Below are 21,782 nucleotides of genomic sequence, written 5' to 3'. Positions count from 1 at the left end.
GATGCTCTTTGGAAGGTCGGTGCAATGTAGGCGTTCTATGCTGTTGAGCTTCTGGAGTGTTGTTGGACTTGCACTCATTTGGGCAGGTGGTGAGCATTCCATCACACACCTGACTTGTGCCTTGTAGTTCAACGGTAGGCTTTAAGGAGTTAGGAGGTCTAACTAACTAGCGTTCTTTGATGGAATAACCAGTGAGCTGAAGGAGGTTATGCAGTGGATATCGCATGAAAACAAACTTTGAGAAGGCATTTGATAAAGTACTATACAAGTAGACAGCCAGACAATAGAATTACATGGGATTAAGGAGAAGGTAGTGATTTGCATTCTCAATGAACTGAGGAATCGGAAGCACAAAAGCAGTGGTTAACAGGTGCTTTTTTGACTGCAAAAAAAAATGCAATATAGGCCCCAGGGATAGTAATTGGGCTACTGTCACTTCTTCAGAACTGATCTGGAGAAGAGTCACTGGACCTGAAACATTAACCCTACTTTCTCTTCACTGATGCTGGTAGACCTGCCAAGTTCCTGTAGCAATTTCTGCTTTTGTTCCAGCATTCCCAGTTATTTAACTATATATTTTTTTTCTTCATGTTGTGCATAAACAGCCTGGATTTGAATACAAGGAGCTCAACTGCAAAATTTATAGATGATACAGAGGGACAGCACATTAGCAGATGCAATGGGGACATTTGCAAACTAGTGATGCCTGACACACATGTCTAATGTAATGTGGGATAGCATGATGTGCTGAACTTTGGGAGAAACAACAAGGAGCAACAGTACAGTGTGACAGTACTCTAGAGAGGGGGTATAAGAGCAAAATGATTAGGATGCACGTTCACAAATCTTTGAAGCTGGCAAGGTTGATATGGCAGTTAATAAAGCATAAAGACAGCTGTGTAATGAGGTATATTGTGTACAAAACCAAGAAAGGCATATTAATATATTTACAAAGTTAGGTCTATGCGCAAATCAGGGCAACAGACTTTAGAACCCTTTGTGGAGGTATACAGGAAGTTTATCAGGATAATACCAGGGATGAAAGTCTTCAGTTATGTGGACAGATTGAAGAAACTAAGATTATTCTTCTAGTAATTAACTGGGATATGATCTACATGGCAGCATGCTAGTGTTGCATTATCTCAACTGCTGTTCTGGAGCCAATAATATCATTTCTATCACCTGGGCTGTTCTCAAGAGAGCTGAGCCAAGATTCACCGAGCTGTAGAAGATTAGATTTTCATAACAAAATTAATTCTTCACAGTAAACTAAACATCAACACATAAAAAAACCTTACATACAATAAGATTGAAGGGTTTAAAAGTTACCAAACAAAACCTCACTTTAAAATTAAACAAATAGTAAGCTCCAAGAGATGCAAGATGATGTCATTCTGCACCTTGAGCCTGTTCTACAGTTATTTACATGATGGCCAATCTGAAGCTTAACTCCATATACAACCCTTATTTCTGTATCAGTTACCTATGCTGTGTGACATTATCCCCACACGAGTGCGAGAGTCATAGAGCATTGAAACAGACTCTTCAATCCAATTCAACCATGCTAACCCAAGTTTCCCAAACTAATCCAGCCCTTTTTGCCTGCACTTGGCCCATATCCCTCCAAAGCAACGCCAGAATTGTGCATCAAAAGGGTGTTGTGGGGCCATTAGACACTGCAAAATGGTTTTCCAACAAAGTCTGTAACTTCATGAGTCAACATTTTCTACACTTTGCAGTTACTATCAAGCTCAGATTTAATGAAGAACAGGAGGGTTGCCAGGAACAACTCTGTGGATTCCTAAAAATGACTTGTCAACCTGATGAAGCACAACACAAAGCTACGTGCAGAAGCAGCATGGCAGTAGACAGAGCTGAGCAAGCCCACATCCAGAGGACTAGGTCCACAATTAGCTCTGCAGATAAGCCGCATCCAGTTGTTTAATTGTCCACCACTATTTGCAACTCATTGCAGGAAGAGGCTCCAAAAAATAACTCCATTCCTTAACATTGGAAAGCCCCACCTGTTAATGCAAAAGACCAGCTCAAAAATGTTGTATCCATCTTCAGCTAGAATTGCAGAATAGATGATCCAGCTTAGCTTCTACTTGAGATCCCCAGCAGCACAGCTGCCAGTCTTAAGTCTATACAATTCACTCCAATAATCAAGAAATGACTGAGGGCAAAGGCTATTAGCCCTGGCAACATTGCAACGATGGTACTGAAAACTTGTTCTCTGGGACTAGCAGCTTGTCAAGCAAAGCAATTCTAGTTCCAACTACATTACTAGCATTTATTCTGCAATGTGGAAAAATGTCCACAAAAATTAGGACAGGTTTAACCCTGGTATCCTGACTTGGAAATACAAATACTGTTCTTTCGATGATACTGGTTCAAAATCCTGGAGCACCATCACCGGTAGTTTTTTTTTTACGTGTAACAACATAAAATGGACTGCAGCAGTTCATGGGAACAGCTTTTCACGACTTTCACAAGGAAAACTAGGGCTGGGCAATAAATTCTGGCCCAGCAGTAATGCCTACATCCCATGAATGAACGAATAAGAAAGAAAACATTTCTTCATCGGATCACAGGTTCAACCTGCATTTATTGCCCATTGCTCATTATCCATGAAGATGAGGTTGAGCTGCCTTCTTCGAAAGTTGCTGTACTTGGGATGTGGATGTGCCCACAGTGCTAGAATCTTGACACAGTGACAGTGAAGGAATAACACTACAGTTCCAAGTGACCTGGAGAGGAACTTGCAGGTGGTGGAATAACCATGCACCCACTGACTCTGTTCTTCCAGGCGTTAAAGGTCACAGTTTTGAGGGTGCTGTTGAAGGAGCTTTGGTGAGTACACACTTCTACGACTATGCAGCAATGAAGGGAGTGCATGTTGAAAGTGGTAGATTGGGTGCCAATCAAGCAGGCTGTTTTGTCCTGGATGGTAACAAGTTTCTTGAATGTTGTTGGATCTCCACTTGCCTGGATAAGTGTAATGTATCCCACATTATGGATGGTGGATAGACTTTAGGGAGAGATGAGTTACTTGCTACAGAATTTTAAACCCCTGAGCTGCTCCTGGAGCAACAGTATTGAATGTCTGGTCCAATTCAGTTGCTAGCCAAAGGAAACACTAAAGATAATGGGGTGATTCAGTGGTGACAAGATTCTAAGCATCCAGACTGGATTTCTCACCTAATTGAGACGGTCATCGATTGGCACTTAAGTGCCAAGTAACATTTGCAATCATCAGCCCAAGCCTGGATGTTGCCACAGTTTTGCTGCATGTCACCATGGGATGCAGTATTTAATGAATCAAGAGGGGAGAACATTGTGCATGTAACAAATATCCCCACCTCTAACCTTATCATGGATAAAGTCACTGAAGCAGCTGAAGATGGTTAGACATAGGAAGGAACTCCTACCGACTGAGATGACACACTTCCAACAGTTATAACCATTTTCTATTGTGCTTGATGTGAATCAAACCATCAGAGGGTTTCCTGATCCTGATCCCCACGGTGGTTTTGCTAGGGCTCTTGACTTCAGTCCAACACAGCCTTGACATCAAGCACCATCACACTCCCCTCAACTCTTGAATTCAGCTCTTCTGTCAAAGATTTTAATGAAGTCAGGTGACAAATGGCCCTTGCAGAACTCAAATTGAATGTCATCCAGCTGATTATTGCTATTCAAGTGCTGCTTGATAGCACAATTGATGACATTTTACTGATGTGAAGAGTAGACTGATGGGGCAGTAATTGGCTGGGATGAATCTGTCCTGCTTATTGTATATATGACTTAACTGGATAATTTCCAACATGTTCAGGTGGGACGCCAATGTGTGAGCTGCATTGTAACAGCTTAACTAAGGATGTGGAACATTCTGGGTCACACAACTTTAGAAGTGTTACAGGAATCTTACTCAGAGCTTCGCAATATCCAATGCTTTTAGCCATCTTTTGATGTCACACACAGCGAATCAAATTGGCTTAAAGTCTGGAATTTTTGATACTAGGGAACTCTGTAGGTGACGGAAATGGATCATCTGCTCGGCACTTCTGGCTGAAGATTATTACAAATGCTTCAATCTTATTTTTTGGACTGATGTGTTAGACTCCCCCATTGAAGACAGGGATATTAATGCAGCATCCACTTCCATGAGACTTCAAGGGGTTGGTATCAATGTTCTAGTCCTACTAACAGGACAGCATTGAGAAACTTGAAGGAGAACCATAAAATTTTTTAAAAATAGGTTCAGTCCATAACGTATTAAAATACACTTTGGAATGCATTTCTGACAGTGAGAAAATATGCAAACCCTTTGAATCTAAAGGGTCAGCAGAATATCAAGTGTGGCAACATAATTTTATTGAGATGTTAGCTTTCACCCTCCTAAACAGAACCTTCATAGATCACCAACAATAATGCAGTACTTAACCATATCCTTAACCTCTTACAAATAAACGAAGAGTGTGAACAAAAGCTTCTATCAAGGGTAATTTAGTCAGCCGATCCCCAAAAAGAACTGTACTTGCACTCATCACAATATTTCGGTTGGGAGGTGGGGGGCACGCGAAACTGGTCAGAGTGAAAATTATGAAATAAAAGAAAACTTAATTTTCTCTGTATTATATCCAGGATAGCTCAATATTTACATTCTAGCAGAGCCATGTAATTTAATATTGCAGATTTAAGAGTAAGACTACAATGTCAAAAAATGTACAATACTTTTTACTTAAAACAGAAAGCATAAGTTATTTGTTCAACGCTAGAAATATGCATGATAAAGTTTTTCTTAAAAAAATGAATTCATGGGATTCAATGTGAACATTTATTTCTCATCCCTAAGTATCCTGACAAGGTAGTGCTGATCCAATGCAATTATCTGACATAGATACACCTGCAAAGCTACTGGAAAGAACGATGATGGGTTTTTCTTGTGTGGGGCAGGTGGGGGAGTCTTAGTTTCAGGTTTTTGACCCAGCAATGATGACAGAATTGTTATATAGTTCAGCTGATGGAGGGTGACAACTGGTAAATTAGCATGAAGTTACTTCCTCAAGTTTGTTGCAATGAAATTTCATGGGACCCAGAGTCAATGCTGAGGACTCCTAGGGCAGTTCCATCCTCATTGTACACCACTGCACCACCATCTCTGCTGAGACAATCCTGCCAATGAAAAAGGACATACCCAGGGATGGTATTGTCTGGGACATTGTGTGTAAGGTATGATTCCATGAGTATGACGATGTCAGGCTGTTGCTTGACTAGTCTGTGAGACAGCTCTCCCAATTTTGGCACCAGCCCCAAGATGTTAGTAAGGAGGACTTTGCAGTATGACAGGGCTGGGTCTTCATGTGTCTTAGTTAATACCAAGTCATCCATCTGGTTTCAGTCCTTTTATCCTTTCTTGTTGTTGATACAAATATGAGTGGATTGTTACGTCATTTCAGTCAAGAGTCAACCACATTCTTGTGGGTCTGGAGTTACAGGAAAGCCAGACCAGGTGTGAACAGCAGTTTCCTTCCCTAAAAGGACATTAGTGAACCAGATGGGTATTTGACAATGGTTTCATGGTCATCATTAAACTTTTCATTTTAGATTTTTTATTGAATTCAAATTTTACTATCCGCTTTGTTGGATTTGAATCTGGGTGACCAGAACATTATCTTGGTCTTTTGATTATTGGTCCAACAGCAATACCACTAGGCGATCACCTGCTTCCTGCAGACTGAGCTGCTCTTGCAGCCGGAGTATGTACATGGCTGATCCAATTAAGTTTCTGGTCATGGTGCCCTTTTGGATATTCATGGTCATAGATTAAACTATCCAGTTTTTGAGAATGTAAAGCCACATACAGGCATATTGCACCAAAGTAGAAAGCAATGTACAATGTTGAATTTTGTGATTAGCAGAATGCCTGTTTGGACTGACTGCAGCATCCTGCTAGTGGAAATTATTATTTGGACAACCAAGGTAATCAAACAGAATAATAAAATGTGAGGCTGGATGAACACAGCAGGCCAAGCAGCATCCCAGGAGCACAAAAGCTGACGTTTCGGGCCTAGACCCTTCATCAGAGAGGGGGACCTCTCAGTCTCCATCTCAGGCAACCAGCTTGTAACTGATGTCCATTTCAAGCCCACCGACTCCCACAGCTACCTAGAATACACCTCCTCCCACCCACCCTCCTGCAAAAATTCCATCCCCTATTCCCAATTCCTCCGCCTCCGCCGCATCTGCTCCCACGATAAGACATTCCACTCCCGCACATCCCAGATGTCCAAGTTCTTTAAGGACCGCAACTTCCCCCCCACGGTGATTGAGAACGCCCTTGACCGCGTCTCCCGCATTTCCCGCGACACATCCCTCACACCCCGTCCCCGCCACAACCGCCCCAAGAGGATCCCCCTCGTTCTCACACACCACCCTACCAACCTCCGGATACAACGCATTATCCTCCGACACTTCCGCCATTTACAATCCGACCCCACCACCCAAGACATTTTTCCATCCCCACCCCTGTCTGCTTTCCGGAGAGACCACTCTCTCCGTGACTCCCTTGTTCGCTCCACACTGCCCTCCAACCCCACCACACCCGGCACCTTCCCCTGCAACCGCAGGAAATGCTACACTTGTCCCCACACCTCCTCCCTCACCCCCATCCCAGGCCCCAAGATGACATTCCACATTAAGCAGAGGTTCACCTGCACATCTGCCAATGTGGTATACTGCATCCACTGTACCCGGTGCGGCTTTCTCTACGTTGGGGAAACCAAGCGGAGGCTTGGGGACCGCTTTGCAGAACACCTCCGCTCAGTTCGCAACAAACAACTGCACCTCCCAGTCGCAAACCATTTCCACTCCCCCTCCCATTCTCTTGATGACATGTCCATCATGGGCCTCCTGCAGTGCCACAATGATGCCACCCGAAGGTTGCAGGAACAGCAACTCATATTCCGCCTGGGAACCCTGCAGCCATATGGTATCAATGTGGACTTCACCAGTTTCAAAATCTCCCCTTCCCCCACTGCATCCCTAAACCAGCCCAGTTCATCCCCTCCCCCCACTGCACCACACAACCAGCCCAGCTCTTCCCCCCCACCCACTGCATCCCAAAACCAGTCCAACCTGTCTCTGCCTCCCTAACCGGTTCTTCCTCTCACCCATCCCTTCCTCCCACCCCAAGCCGCACCCCCAGCTACCTACTAACCTCATCCCACCTCCTTGACCTGTCCGTCTTCCCTGGACTGACCTATCCCCTCCCTACCTCCCCACCTACACCTTCTCCACCTATCTTCTTTACTCTCCATCTTCGGTCCGCCTCCCCCTCTCTCCCTATTTATTCCAGTTCCCTCCCCCCATCCCCCTCTCTGATGAAGGGTCTAGGCCCGAAACGTCAGCTTTTGTGCTCCTGGGATGCTGCTTGGCCTGCTGTGTTCATCCAGCCTCACATTTTATTATCTTGGAATCTCCAGCATCTGCAGTTCCCATTATCTCTAATCAAACAGAATGTTCTTTTGGTTGCTCACTTTATACAGAATTCTGATCACACTCATCCAGATCATGCTTGAAAAACCCAAAGCGAAACATCTACTGTTAGATAAGACTCTATGGATTAAGAACAAACACAAGTGTACTAATAGCTTCACCAACAACCAAGTTGAGAAGGTCAGTTCAGTTTGTAATGTGGCTTATTTACTACAAGTAACATACATCCATGACCTGCAAAAGTAAAATATGTTCAAGCCTTTAATATCAAAATGAATTTGATGAGGCCTACTCCAATTTAGTGGTCTATGTAGTTTGAAAAATCCTGACAGTATTATCATTTTCAGGGGTACAGCAACAAAACAAAATTCAAGAGTTGGAAACATTGCAATAAATTACCGCTCATCTCCAAAAGAAATATGCATGTAGTGCATCAGAAATCAAATGAAGATCCTACTCAATGCAGATGACACACTTCTCCAATTCCTTCAGATACTATGGAAGTATGTTTAAAATTGGGCACGCTGATATTACAACACAGCAGTAATCTTCAGTCATTGGACAGATGAAAGTAATTACAGTTCAATCTAATTCAAGGCTTCAGAGGATATCATTAGCCATGAAATCAATGCTTTAGCACTCTAAAGTAGTTGTACAAATCCCAATACGAGATCACAGCCCAGTAACCACTCCCATGTGTCTCAACATATCAAACATATTTACAGAGGTACTCATTACATTGGTGAAGACACCCAAAAATCACTTAAGGTGAAATCAAACAGGAAAATTTGAAGAACACAGCAGACCAAAGGCACTGTAAATTGAAACATCCTCGAATCCCTTTGAAGTCTGGGAGGGAGATAATCAGACAAATTTGAGGACAGATTTCCACTGGCATAAGTAAAAACAGAAACTGCTGGAAATACTCAGCAGATCTGGCAGCAAGGAACTGATATAACATTTCAGGCTTGTGGCCTTTCACCAGAGCCACTCTAATGAAAAAAAAGGTCAAACCAAAATGTTAACTTTGTTTCTTCATCCAGATGCTGACCATTTCCAACTTTTTCTGTTTTCACTTCACATTGCAAGCACTTGTAGAAAGTTATGTTTGCTGAGTTTATATAATGGCTAAGTTTAATGACATTAAAAAAAGATCTGGAGATAGCTGCATCCCGAGTCATTGAGGAATTTGAGAAAGAATCATGAAATTAATTTTCTGGGGTGCATGCAGCTCATCTAACATAGCAACTGATAGGGGCAATTTTCTGCATTAATCAAAGTTTATCAGGAAGAGGAATTGTGAAGGATACAGTGAAAGAGATGTAAACTGGCAGAGAGAGATGGTATATACTGCTGCCATTGCATGTCAGCCGTGGAAAGAGTGAACATTAATGATGGCATGTCAAACACCTGCCTCTTTGTAGGTTACGTGGAACAATCCCTCTTCTGTACCTATACTGGCCCTAAACACCATCTCTTCTTCCATTTCACTGATGACCGCATCGGCGCCACCTCATGGTCCCAAGAGGAGCTCGAACAGTTCATCCACTTCGCCAACACCTTCCACCCCAACCTCAAGTTCACCTGGACCTCCAACACATCCCTCACCTTCCTGGGCCTCTCTGTCTCCATCTCAGGCAACTAACTAGAAACCGATATCCATTTCAAGCCCACCGACTCCCACAGCTAGCTAGAATACACCTCCTCCCACCCACCTTCCTGCAAAAATTCCATCCTCTGTTCCCAATTACTTCGCCTCCGCCACATCTGCTCCTGGGATGAGGCATTCCACTCCCAGACGTCTCAAATGTCCTAGTTTTTCAATGACTGTAACATCCCCACACCCCACCTCCACAGTGGTCGAGAATGCCCTCAACCGTGTCTCCCTCATTTCCCGTAAATCATCCCTCACACCCCGTCCCTGCAATAACCACCAAAAGAGAATCCCCCTCGTCCTCACATACCACCCCACCAACCTCCGGACCCAACACATCACCGTCTGACACTTCCGCCATCTGCAATCCTACCCCACCAACGACATTTTTCCATCCCTACCCTTGTCTGCCTTCCGGAGAGACCACTCTCTCCGGGACTCCCTTGTCTGCTCCACACTCCCCTCCAACCCCACCACACCCAGCACTTTCACCTGCAACGACAGGAAGTGCTACACCTGCCCCCATACCTCCTCCCTCACCCCAATCCCAGGCCCCAAGAAGACCTTCCACATCAAGCAGATGTTCACCTGCACATCTGCCAATGTGGTATACTGCATCCGCTGTACCCGGTGTGGCCTCCTCTACATTGGGGAAACCAAGCGGAGGCTTGGGGACTGCTTTGCAGAACACCTACGATCGATTCGCAATAAACAACTGCACCTCCCAGTCGCAAACCATTTCAACTCCCCCTCCCACTCCTTGGATGACATGCCCATCCTGGGCCTCCTGCGCTGCCACATCGATGCCACCCGAAGGTTGCAGAAACAGCAACTCATATTCCACTTGGGAACCCAGCAGCCCAATGGTATCAATGTGGATTTCAAAATCTCCCCTCCCCAATGCATCTCAAAACCAGCCCAACTCGTCCCCGCCTCCCTTACTTGTTCTTCGTCTCAACTATCCCCACCTCCCACCTCAAGCCGCACCCCCAATTCCTACCTAACCTCATCCCGCCCCCTTGACCTGTCCGTCCTCGCCGGACTGACCTATCCCTCCCTACCTCCCCACCTACACTCACCTCCACTGGCTCCATCGCCACCTCGTTGACTTGTCTGTCTCCTCTCCTATCTTCTGCTCTATCCATCTTCAATCCGTCTCCCCCCCCTCCCTATTTATTTCAGAAACCTCTCTCCCTCCCCCCTTTCTGATGAAGGGTCTAGGCCCGAAACGTCAGCTTTTGTGCTCCTAAGATGCTGCTTGGCCTGCTGTGATCATCAGCTCCACACTTTGTTATCTCGGATTCTCCAGCATCAGCAGTTTCCAGTATCTCTCTATCAAAGAAATAGGCTACTTTATTTTGTGAAGTGTCATGCTGCGTTGTTGTAGCTGTACTCATGCAAATAGAGCTGCAAGTGCAGAGTATTCTGTCACACTCCAGATTTAGGCCTCGAAGGTGGTAATCAGGCTTTGGAAAGTCAGGAGCACTGTTCCATCTAATGTGCACACAGTCGTGTAGCTGCTCCAAGATTCCACGCCTGCCGACTGGCATACCACATACTGACTTCTGGTTCTGCAAGTCACAACCACTCACAGAACACAGAGGTCCATGCACTGAAAAATATTAGAGGGAATATTGGTCAGAGGTGTGTTGCATGTCACAGAATTCCTAGCCTCTGACTTGCTCTTATAGCCACACAATTTATATGGCTAAGCCAGTTCAGTTTCTGGTCAACGTAACCCCCAAAGTATTGATAGTGGAGGATTCTGCAGCAGTAATGTCACTGAATGATTGGATTCCCTCTCCCATGGAGACAGTCTGGCACTTCTGTGGTGTAAACGTAACTTGCCACTTATCAGACCAAGCTTTCATGCTGTCCCAGTATTGCTGCACTTGGACATGGGATGCTTCAGCATTCAAAAAGTCACAAAAGGTGCCAATGCAGTGGGCTAGCTTGCTGGGCTGTTTATGTGGCTTGATACATGACAGTGGCTTGCCAGGCTATTTCAGACAGGCAATTAGAGACAGGCATAATTGGACTCAAATTTATGAAAACCGGACCAGGTAAGAACAGCAGGTCTTCTTCCTCGAAAAAAGAATCATCTGGGTCACTGGTATCTTCATGATGTGTCACTTTCATATTTCAAGCATCACCTAATTTCCAGCCTGTTTTTAAAAAAATGGAATTCATTTCTCAAACTGCAATGCTGGTATCTTAACCTGTAACCTTAAAGAAGATGAGTCAAATCACAAATAATGCAGAATGTAACCACTATACTACTCTGTTACTTGGAATGGAGTGGTTTATTCTGGAGCCAACCTTTCCCAGTCCGTACCCAATCTGCTAAACTGGTTTAATTCCAGTGTTTTTAAGATAAGGAGACGCACAGAGGCACTAACCATGAAAAAGTATTTCTAAATGTCAAGCTTTATCATTTAATTTGAGTTGTTTCTTTGTCACATTTTCCATAGTAATTGTTGACAGGTACTATTGTACTACCCATGTGACCTTCACACCAGGGTATAAGAAACAGACTTCTGCAGATGACAAGATATAGTTTCCAACTAACATATTCCCTGATTAATTGTCAAGTTTCATCTTCAAAATATGCAGCAAATCTACAAACTGATGTGCCAGAACAATAATGAAGCAGTGCAAAAGAAACATTATAAATTATAAATAAAATATAATTAACAAAGAGGATGCATCTATTGCATGTCACCATCAGGCTTCCAGTAAAATGGCTCAACAACTTGCACAATGTACAGAGGCTACAGTGTAACTAAAAAAATCAAAATCAAAAGAATTACGATTCAAATAATGCAACATGGGCAGCAGAACCATCAGGGACATAAATTCCCTTGTATAGTGGTTACATTCTGCATTATTTCAGGAGAGGACAATAATTTGGGAGTACTATAAATTGTACGTTACACAATGGAGAATAAGAAATGGTTTGGAGTTGCAGGTTGCAACCCAAATTTACAGCTCAAGTCTTTTACACAGGGATTCAAGGAATATCTTGCATTTACTCACAGCACATCACTACGTGGACCAAATAATCAATAGATGCAACAGAATTTTTTTTTCCTTTGATAGCTGCCACCCAACTTTTGGAACCCTGAGAATGGTCAACCCCATATCTTTGCCCAATATCAACACCACCTTCTTCCATCTCAGCAACATTGTTCTTCTGTAACTCTGTGCAGCTCATTTCCTGTAGAAATCCTTACCCATGTTTATGTTGCTTCTAGCCTCAGTCAGTGTAATGCTCTACTAATTGGTCTTCCATCCTTTTTAGGTCAAGCTCATAATTCCCTCCTGGTTTTATCAATGATTATTCTACACTTAAAAAGTGCCTAGTTTTTCTTTCCCTCAAGTGGCAACATCTGACCCATCTATCGTATTTGATGACTTTATGTAGTCTCTAAGCTGGCTGTTCCCCAGTCTTCTTTTGTAGAGAGAAAAAAAAATGGCCAGCCTTCTGCATCTTTGTTGATAGTTATCACTTGGACGAGAGAACTGTATGAAGTGTTCATGACAGCTGCTCAATAAGACAGCTCTGCTTGCATCAGTAGGTGCAGATCAGATTCACATGTGAACCAACAGCAGACAGGGAGCAAACAGTAGAAAAATTCTTTCCAGCAGTCCATGCCATTGTAGCCTAATCAGGAAGCCAAGTCAGTGGACGTTGGGGGTGACTGAGAAAGATGCATGAGGTATTTTTAAGTGCTAGCATCCTCATGTAGTACCACCTATTAAGAACACATTGTGATCCCATGAAGTTGTTCCAGCGTCCTGAAGGAGCACGAGTGGAGGAAGGGTACAAAAGGGAATTTCCCAATGGTTATCAACTCAATATAGGAAAGCTGCAAGGATATTGGGAAACCCAACAGATTCTCCCCTCAATCGGTCGATAGACATCGCAAAGCACAGGTTTTCCACATATTGAGGGAGAATGGATGCCAATCCTCTTCTCCACTTGTACCCTATTCCAAACAAAAATTCATCCAGTCGTCCATACTTCTGCAAAATAGTATATTTGACTGCATCTGATAGCACCACACCCACAGAAACTATAACAGTAACTGGGGTCATCATCACTGATACTTCCATAGTAAAGAGTCTGTTGGTTCTTTACTGTTTGTGGTTATCGTAAAATTTGTTGGAAAATGTACAGGAGAGGGCTTCACAAGAGGAGGGATGCATATAATATTTATTAGGCATTGATCATTGATCATGTGTTTGCCTCCACATCTTGTTGTTGGACTGTAACCATTGGAATACCAATCCCCCAGGGAGACCTCTGGTGAGACTGACATGATTAGAAGGACGCCCAAACCCCTTCTGCCAGAACAATAATGAGGATGATCAGACCACATATCACGAACCTTGTGAAGACTCACCTGAGTCTCAGAACCAGCAGCACTTGAACAATTAATCTCAAGAGGTATAGTGAAAACAGCATGAATTATTCAGATTACAATTCATCAATATTAGTGATCCTGAGGTTCACAGAGATAAGAACCCGAGTGGCTGAGTGGGTTGACCTTTTCTCACTATCCAATTTGCAAGTTTTGAGCACTATCCAAAGAGGGAGAGAGAGTGCATGGGGGTAGGAGAGGGAGAGTGGGAGAGAGAATCTTGGACTGTTTTTTGCTTGGACCAGATTAATTATAATTTTTTAAAAATTATTTCTGTGTGCCTTTTACAGTCAAAGCACATAATAGTTGAACACTCATTGAACTTGTAGACGAATTAAGAAGGGCTGAGCAGACAGGAAGTTTAGAATAACCAAAGGAGACTTGATGGAAATGTATAAAATTTCGAATGGCCCTGACAAGGTGGATCTAGAAATGATATTCCCACATCTGGTGATTCAAGAACTAAGGGACACTGTTTCAAAATTAGGAGTCACTCTTTTAGGACAAAGATGAAGAGAGTGTTTTTCTCTCAAAGTTGTACAACTTTGGGACTCTTCCTAAGAAGGCTTAGTCCAAGACGTCTTTGAACATTTTTAAGATGGGGGATAGACAGAATCTCATTAGGAAAGGGAATCTCAGATTCATTGGGTGTAGAGTCATAGAATCATAGAGATGTACAGTGTGGAAACAAACCCTTCAGTCCAACTCATCCATGCCAAAGAGATAGCCTAAATAAATCTAGTCCCATTTGCCAGCATTTGGCCCATGTGCCTCTAAACCTTTCCTATTCACACGCCCATCCACATGCCTTTGAATGTTGTAATCGTACAGTCTCCACCATTTCCCCTGGCAGCTCATTTCATGCACGCACCACCCACAGTGTGAAAAGCTTGCCCCTCAAGTCCCTTTTAAATCTTTCCCTTCTCAACTTAAACCTATGCTCTCTAGTTTTAGACTCTCCCAATTCAGGCAAAAGACCTTGTCTACTTGCCCTACCCATGCCCCTCATGATTTTGTAAACCTCTAAGCTGGTCACTCCTCAGCCTCTGACGTTCCAGGGAAAATAACATCAGCATATTTAGCCTCTCCTTGTAGCTCAAACCCCCCAACCCTGGCAACATCCTTGTAAATCCTTTTCTACACCCTTTCAAATTTCACAGCATCCCTCCCATAGCAGGGAGACCAGAATTGCACACAGTATTCCAAAAGCGGCCTAAGCAATGTCCCATACAGCCACAACATGACTTCCCAGCTCCTATACTCAACACACTGACCAACAAAGGCAAGCATATCAAACACCTTCTTCACTATCCTATCCTATCTAGACAGGAATGTGGAATTAAAAACAAACAGACCAGTTGTGATCTTATTAAATAGTGGATCAAGGTTGAGGGGCTGAATGGTATACATATATTCTTAATTCACATGTTCATTCCATTTTCAAAAAAACCCTCTGCAGTCAAACAAGGAATATGAAAAAAGGAAAGCCATTCTACCCCCTCCAGGCCAGGTTGTAACAATGCTAAACTTTAATCCTTGACCGTAGTGTCATTATGCAGGTCCTCGCACAATATAAAAAAGGTCATTAGCCTGATTCTACATGTCACAGTAGCTAATGACAACTGTTGGGTGGAGTATGTAATCAGACAGTCATTTCAAAAATGTGAATATTGTTGGAAGTTTGTGCTGGCACTGGGATTTAATTAACTTTTCTTTCAAGTGCTTATGACATTTCATACTGTTAAAAGAGATAAATTGTAACCTTCCATTCAAAGTTTAACTTATGATTTCACAATGTGGACAGCTCCATACTACATATATACTCATTATTCATCAGATAATTCATTTGTATAATAAGTTGGCCAGAATCATTTTAAAATCAGTATTAGAACCATAAAAGGTGGAAGTTTCCAAAATGTTGAAACAAGGCAAATTGTTATTAAATTGACTGAATAGCTGCCAAGAGCTATCAAAGATGTTAATTTGAGAGAATTAGGTAAAACATTTTAAAACTTTTTTTTAAAAAGGAGAAGAATAGGAACAGATTCAAATCACTTCTGCGTAGGGTTAACACACACACACCATCAACCATAAACATGAGAAGCAGGCCAGTCAGTTAATCACATCTGCTCTGCAATTCAATGAGGTCATGGCTGTACACTGGGCTACATTTCTGTTCTGAAATGTCTATCATTTAATGAAATATTGAGTGAATTGTTCCTGCAATGGTAACCATTTCCAAGTAATTACAGAATCAAATCCCTACAGTGTGGGAGCAAGCCATTCAGCCTATCAAGTCTACACAAGACCTCCATACAGCATCCCACCCAGTATCACACTCCTACCCTATCCCTGTAACCCTGCATTTCCCATGGCCAATCCACCTAGATTGCACATCTTTGGACTGAGAGGGGAAACTGGGGCATCCGGAGGAAATGCATTCGTGAATGTGTGGAGTTTGTACAGACATCCAAGAGTGGAATCAAACCCAGGCCCATAGTGCTGTGAGACAGCAGCAGTAACCACTCAGCCGCCATGCTGCCCATGATAAAATAGAGTGAAATCCAAATTGAAAATACTGGTCTAGATAATATTCTTGACAGACATCCAGTTAAATTACTTAATATGTAAACATGCAAAAACACAATGGTAGGTTCAAAGTTTATATGACAGCTCACCACCAACCCTCTCAAGTACTCTACTGTTTGAGTTGTTAGTGCTTATCTGACTCTGAGTGGTTGTGCTGAAATTTCCTCCAACTGCTGCACTGGCAAGATCAAAGTCAATGACTACATTAAAAGCCTTCATTACAATCTTCATTTCCTAACTACTAACTCCTTTCCTCCCCTTGGCCAATGTCTGAGACTGAACCAGACTGCTGACAACCTTGGTGCCATATCTGACCCTGCCAAGACCACCTTATTTTTTATTCATTCATTTACAGGATGAGGACAATGCCAGCATTTATCACCCACCCCAGACAGCAGTTCAGAGTCAACCACACTGCTGTGGATGTGGTGTCACACATAGACCAGACCTGGTAAGAATAGCTGTTTCCCTCCCTAAAGGACATTACTGATCGAGATGCTGTACTGGATTTGGATTTCTAACAATCGGCAGTCGTTTCATTGTCTTCATTAGACTCTTAATTCCAGATTTTCAATGAATTCCTCACCAAATGACGTGACGGGATTCAAACCCAGGTCCCCAGATTATTACCTTGGTCTCTGGATTAATAGTCCAACAACAACAACAACAACAATAATAATAACAATAATAGCAAGTTTTAAGAAGATTTGTAACTCAGGTTGAGGTTCTGGATGTAAGTTTGCTTGCTGAGCTGGAAGGTTCGTTTTCAGACGTTTCATCACCATTCTAGGTAACATCATCAGTGAGCCTCCGGTGAAGCGCTGGTGTTATGTCCCACTTTGGCTTGTCCTAGGACGGATGTGTTGTCCCAATCAAAGTGGTGTCGTTCCTCATCTGTATGTAAGGATACGAGTGATAGTGGGTCATGTCTTTTTGTGGCTAGTTGATGTTCATGTATCCTGGTGGCCATCCCAACACCCACAGATGAAGCTGCATTAGAACATTATTTCAACAAGCCACTACACACTGTAGCGCAGAGGAACTACGAAGAGCAGAAGAAAATCACCTATACATCATATTCAAAAAGAACGGGTACCCAATGAACACAGTCCGCCGAGTTCTCAGCAACAAACCCAAACAAACAGACAAAACGTGCCCAGAAACCATAAGCACTCTCCCCTACATCAAAGACATCTTGGAAATGACTGCCAGACTACTCAGACCTCTTTGCATCATGGTAGCCCACAAACCCACCAACACACTAAAACAGCAGCTAATGAACTTAAAAGACCCGATACAGAAAACAAGCAAAATGAATGTCATTTACAAAATAACAAAGTGTGAAGCTGGACGAACACAGCAGGCCAAGCAGCATCTCAGGAGCACAAAGGGTCTAGGCCCGAAATGTCAGCTTTTGTGCTCCCGAGATGCTGCTTGGCCTGCTGTGTTCATCCAGCTTCACACTTTGTTATCTTGGATTCTCCAGCATCTGCAGTTCCCATTATTTCTGTCATTTACAAAATACCTTGCAAGAACTGTGACAAACACTACATTGGACAAACAGGCAGAAAGCTAGCCACCAGGATACATGAACATCAACTAGCCACAAAAAGACATGATCCACTATCACTAGTATCCTTATATACAGATGAGGAAGGGCACCACTTTGCTTGGGACAACACATCCATCCTAGGACAAGCCAAACAGAGACACACACGAGAATTCGTAGAAACATGGCATTCCAACAGGAACTCCATCAACAAACACATTGATTTGGAGCCCATCTGCAACCATCTGAGAAAAAGAATGGGAAATGACATCACCCACACAGCAAACAACATCACCAACCCAAGGAAAACCAAAAGACATAAATAGAAATCTGGACATAACACCAGTGCTTCACTGGAGGCTCACTGATGATGTTACCTAGAATGGTGACAAAATGTCTGAAAATGAACCTTCCAGGTCAGCGAGCAAACTTACATCCATAATAATAATAACAATGATAACAATAACATTATTATTATTATTATTAACAACGGAAGGCCATTACCTCCCCTTACACTTCCAAATTTATAATACTGCCCATTCCCACCACTAAATTTGCTATTGTATATTGTTTCTAATTTTGACAAACTGCGCACTTAGCTACCCTGATAGTCTGCATGTGGTGCGCCACAGCTGTTGAAGCATTGACATCAGGTTCCAGAAGTCATTGCCATGGACAGTACTTGAAGGTCCACACAGAAAGAAAAATAATAATACAAACGCTGTTTTTTGCCGACTCCAATATAACTTGTTCTGCAACTCCTGGTTTCATAACTGCAGGACTGATGGCATGCCTCAGCGCTGTTAGATATTATGGAGTTCCCTTCCTAGACTGCTCACCTCTCTAACGTCAAGTTACTTGTAATCTAGACATATTTGTGGCTCAGTCTTGTATTGCATTTGGTCTTATGAAATTCCTTGGAATGAAATATGTCCGGTTGCATCAATGAGTTGGGCCAAAGGGTCTGTTTTTGGGCTATATGACTCTATAAGTAGATTAATAACAGAAATGCAAGCTGTGGCTGTTGAAGTACACTATGCATCCAAACTGAAGGGCAACCTTGCACCCTGAAGTGTTACAAAATCATGTGAAATGATAACTGTCTTGACCAAACACAGCTATTTCAAACAAACATCAAAAATGCTGCAGAAACTCAGTATATTTGGCAGCAACTGTGGACAGAGAGAGTTGAAGTTGAAAAAAAATGGAAAGAACAGCAGACACTATAAATCAGGAACAAAAAAAATTTGCTGTACAAGCTCACCAGGTCTGGCAGCATCTGTGAAGAAACAAACACAGTTAATGTTTCAGGCCCGGTGACCCTCTCCTCAAAAGAAGTCACTGGAACCAAAACGTTAACTCTATTTTTTCCTTCACAAATGCTGCCAGACCTGCAGAGCTTTTCCAGCAACTTTGTTTTTGTTCCAGACTTAAAGTTGAGTCCAATATGACTTCTCTTCAGAACTGAATGAGAGGAACCATATTGGACTCAAAACATTAACTTTGTTTCGCACTTCAAACATGCTGCCAGGTATACTGGGTTTTTCCACCATTTTTGGTGATTGTTTCACATCTCCAGCATCCACAGCATTTTGCTTCTATATCTACATACGCATTTCCCAGAACTGACAACAATGGTCCCTGGATTAAAGAAAATAACAGCTTGTTGCATGTGTACTACTTCCTGGTTACTGAACTGACAAACTAGAATAACAAATGAGTTTTTTATGTCTTTAAAAATTACTATTTGAAATTAAAATTAATAATTTACCTTTCCCCTTCTACATGGTGCCCTCTGGTGACATTGCGTACCTATAGACAATCAGTTTGCATTGAGCAACACAGTACAATTCCCTCATCCTATCCTGTCAATTGTGGCAATGCTGTCTGATTGACTTTACAAGATCTTGTAAAGTCATAGTCATACTGTCGTACAGAATGGAAATGGACCTCTACTGTGTAACTAGTCCACAGCTTTTGTGCTCCTGAGATGCTGCTTGGCCTGCTGTGTTCATCCAGCCTCACATTTTATTATCTTGGATTCTCCAGCATCTGCAGTTCCCATTATCACTAAACCCAAGAGGTCAGGTTGGACCTATTTTAAACATCTCAGTCATACCCATTGCCAAATTAACTTATTTCCACTTCAGTGATACTGCCACTGGTACTTCCATTTCATTCCACACTAAGATACATCTGTATGAAGCCTGTTCATCACCTCTACTCAAGTTCTCCAGTATTTTGTTCTACCTATTAATCTTTCATTCTCCTTGACTTCCAACCTGGATCAAAATTCAGCCACTTGCCTCCAGTCTTTCCCATTACACGTAACATCGTTCATGAAATGCATCAAAACTTCACTTAACACTTTTAATAGGAATGATCATGATATAAATCAGACCATTACATAGCACAGAGGGAGGTCATCCAAACTCCCACGAAGGACACACATCCAAAACTCTACTGTCATTAATTGCATTGTGTCCCACTCACACATCGTTGTGGTTGCTGATCTACACTAGCTTCCTTGGCAAAACCTCAACCTTGAGAAATGCAAAATCCTTGTGCAAATCCGTACCTGTCACCATAACCTCTTTCCACCCTGTAACACTTTAACAGCTCCTGGGTTCAACAATTGTGGCCTCTGTGTAATCCTAATTCCCTTTGTTCTACCATTGCCACATTACTCTTCATTTTTGTCCCCTCCTTTAAGTCCTTTCTCAAAATCTTCAACCTTTTGGTCAAACGTTCTAAAAAATTGTACACAACTCAATGTCAAAGTCAGTCCATAACTGTTCCTTGGAATCATACTGGCATTATTTTAGTACGCTATATGAATTCATTAAGGATAGCAGCCACACAGAAACATTTGTCGATACTCACAAAGTGGTTCAGATGCAAGATTCTCTACGGTCTTTTATTTTCCCCTGGACGATTATAAGGGGAGCATTACTATATTATTGAAAACATCAAATGGAAGGTGTAAATGAAACCGATAGTTTCACTTCAAATTAAACCAGAGACCGATATAGGTGCTACACGTTTAAAGCGAATGCAAATTGTATACATATGAAAACCATGTGCTTATAAATGCCCAGTAAGAGACAAAAAAAGATTGTCAAGATTCAAGAATAATATCGGATATTATAACTGAAAACCTGGTAAATAAGACATGTTTCCTTAAAGGAATGGGATCTTCTCATATATAACTGATCTGATCCGATAAAAGGAGGTTTCACAAACGAGCAACGGACCAGGTTTCAGCGTCTGCCAATTCCGCTGTTGTACATCTACAAACCGTTGTAAAAGGAAGGATCAGGCGGACAACCATAGGGCCCGCTATCCCTAAACGAAGTTCGCAAAAGGGACAGGAATGTTAACACTTGTGATAAAGAAACATTCACATTCCGGTACCTCATCCTAAATCGGGCTTTCGGACACATTTCGCTACACTGCGTTCTGAGCCCATACGTCACCCAGCTGGAGAGCTTCCCTCGTCCCGGGGAAGAGGGGGGAAACCCATAACGCACATGCGCAGCGCCAAAACCGGCAGCGCCGCGAGGGGGTTCACACGGCTGCCCGAGGCAGAGAAAGAAGGGAAGGTGCAGCTAAATGTTTCTGCCTTTCACTCTTCCAGTGGTTCTCGATGACCTTCACAAAGAGTTGCAAAATGTATCTCTTTTTCTTTTGGGAAAGGGGGAGAATAGAAGCCCACATACAGACCTTTGCTGACGGGAACCACAATCCAGCGTTTCCACCATGTGTCCACAACAAGAGTCAGCCTCCAGCTCTTCACTGAGCGTCCACGCAGCTCGCGACCAATTGCTTTGCTCTCCCTACACACCTCCCGAAAGGAGGTTTCCGCGTGGTCCTAATGCTCACTGACTGCCTGGGTAGACCTGCACCTGACGTTCAAGAGAATGTCCTATTTCACACTAGTTAAGGGAAACGTTTTCCATCTGCAAGGCACAAGTTACATCTAACACATCTGACCCTTCACAGCAACTTCGTCTGGCGCAGCACAGTACTAGACGGCAATAATAAAATGTGAGGCTGGATGAACACA

At 42.8% G+C, this 21,782-nt stretch overlaps 1 protein-coding gene across 4 annotated transcripts in view; it reads right to left on the bottom strand.

Annotated features, from left to right (window-relative positions):
• Positions 1–21,570, bottom strand: part of acsl1a (acyl-CoA synthetase long chain family member 1a) — a 167,834-nt gene extending 146,264 nt beyond the window's left edge. For 2 of the 4 annotated variants that reach the window (XM_059644838.1, XM_059644837.1), the window contains exons 1-2: positions 21,440–21,525; positions 16,882–17,061 (exon numbers count right to left, since the gene is read on the bottom strand). In XM_059644838.1, the coding sequence (XP_059500821.1) occupies positions 16,882–16,967 (86 nt within the window). In that variant the 5' untranslated portion in view covers positions 16,968–17,061; positions 21,440–21,525. Of the gene's footprint in view, positions 1–16,881; positions 17,062–21,130; positions 21,224–21,439 lie in introns of those variants that run through there. The other 2 variants (XM_048526774.2, XM_048526776.2) reach the window with 2 other exon arrangements.
• Positions 21,571–21,782: the final 212 nt, after the last annotated feature.

This window comes from Stegostoma tigrinum, chromosome 3, assembly GCF_030684315.1.
Source record: "Stegostoma tigrinum isolate sSteTig4 chromosome 3, sSteTig4.hap1, whole genome shotgun sequence".
Classification (NCBI taxonomy): domain Eukaryota; kingdom Metazoa; phylum Chordata; class Chondrichthyes; order Orectolobiformes; family Stegostomatidae; genus Stegostoma; species Stegostoma tigrinum.
Note: the sequence above shows the minus strand (reverse complement) of the source record. Positions and strands in the feature narration are given on the sequence as shown.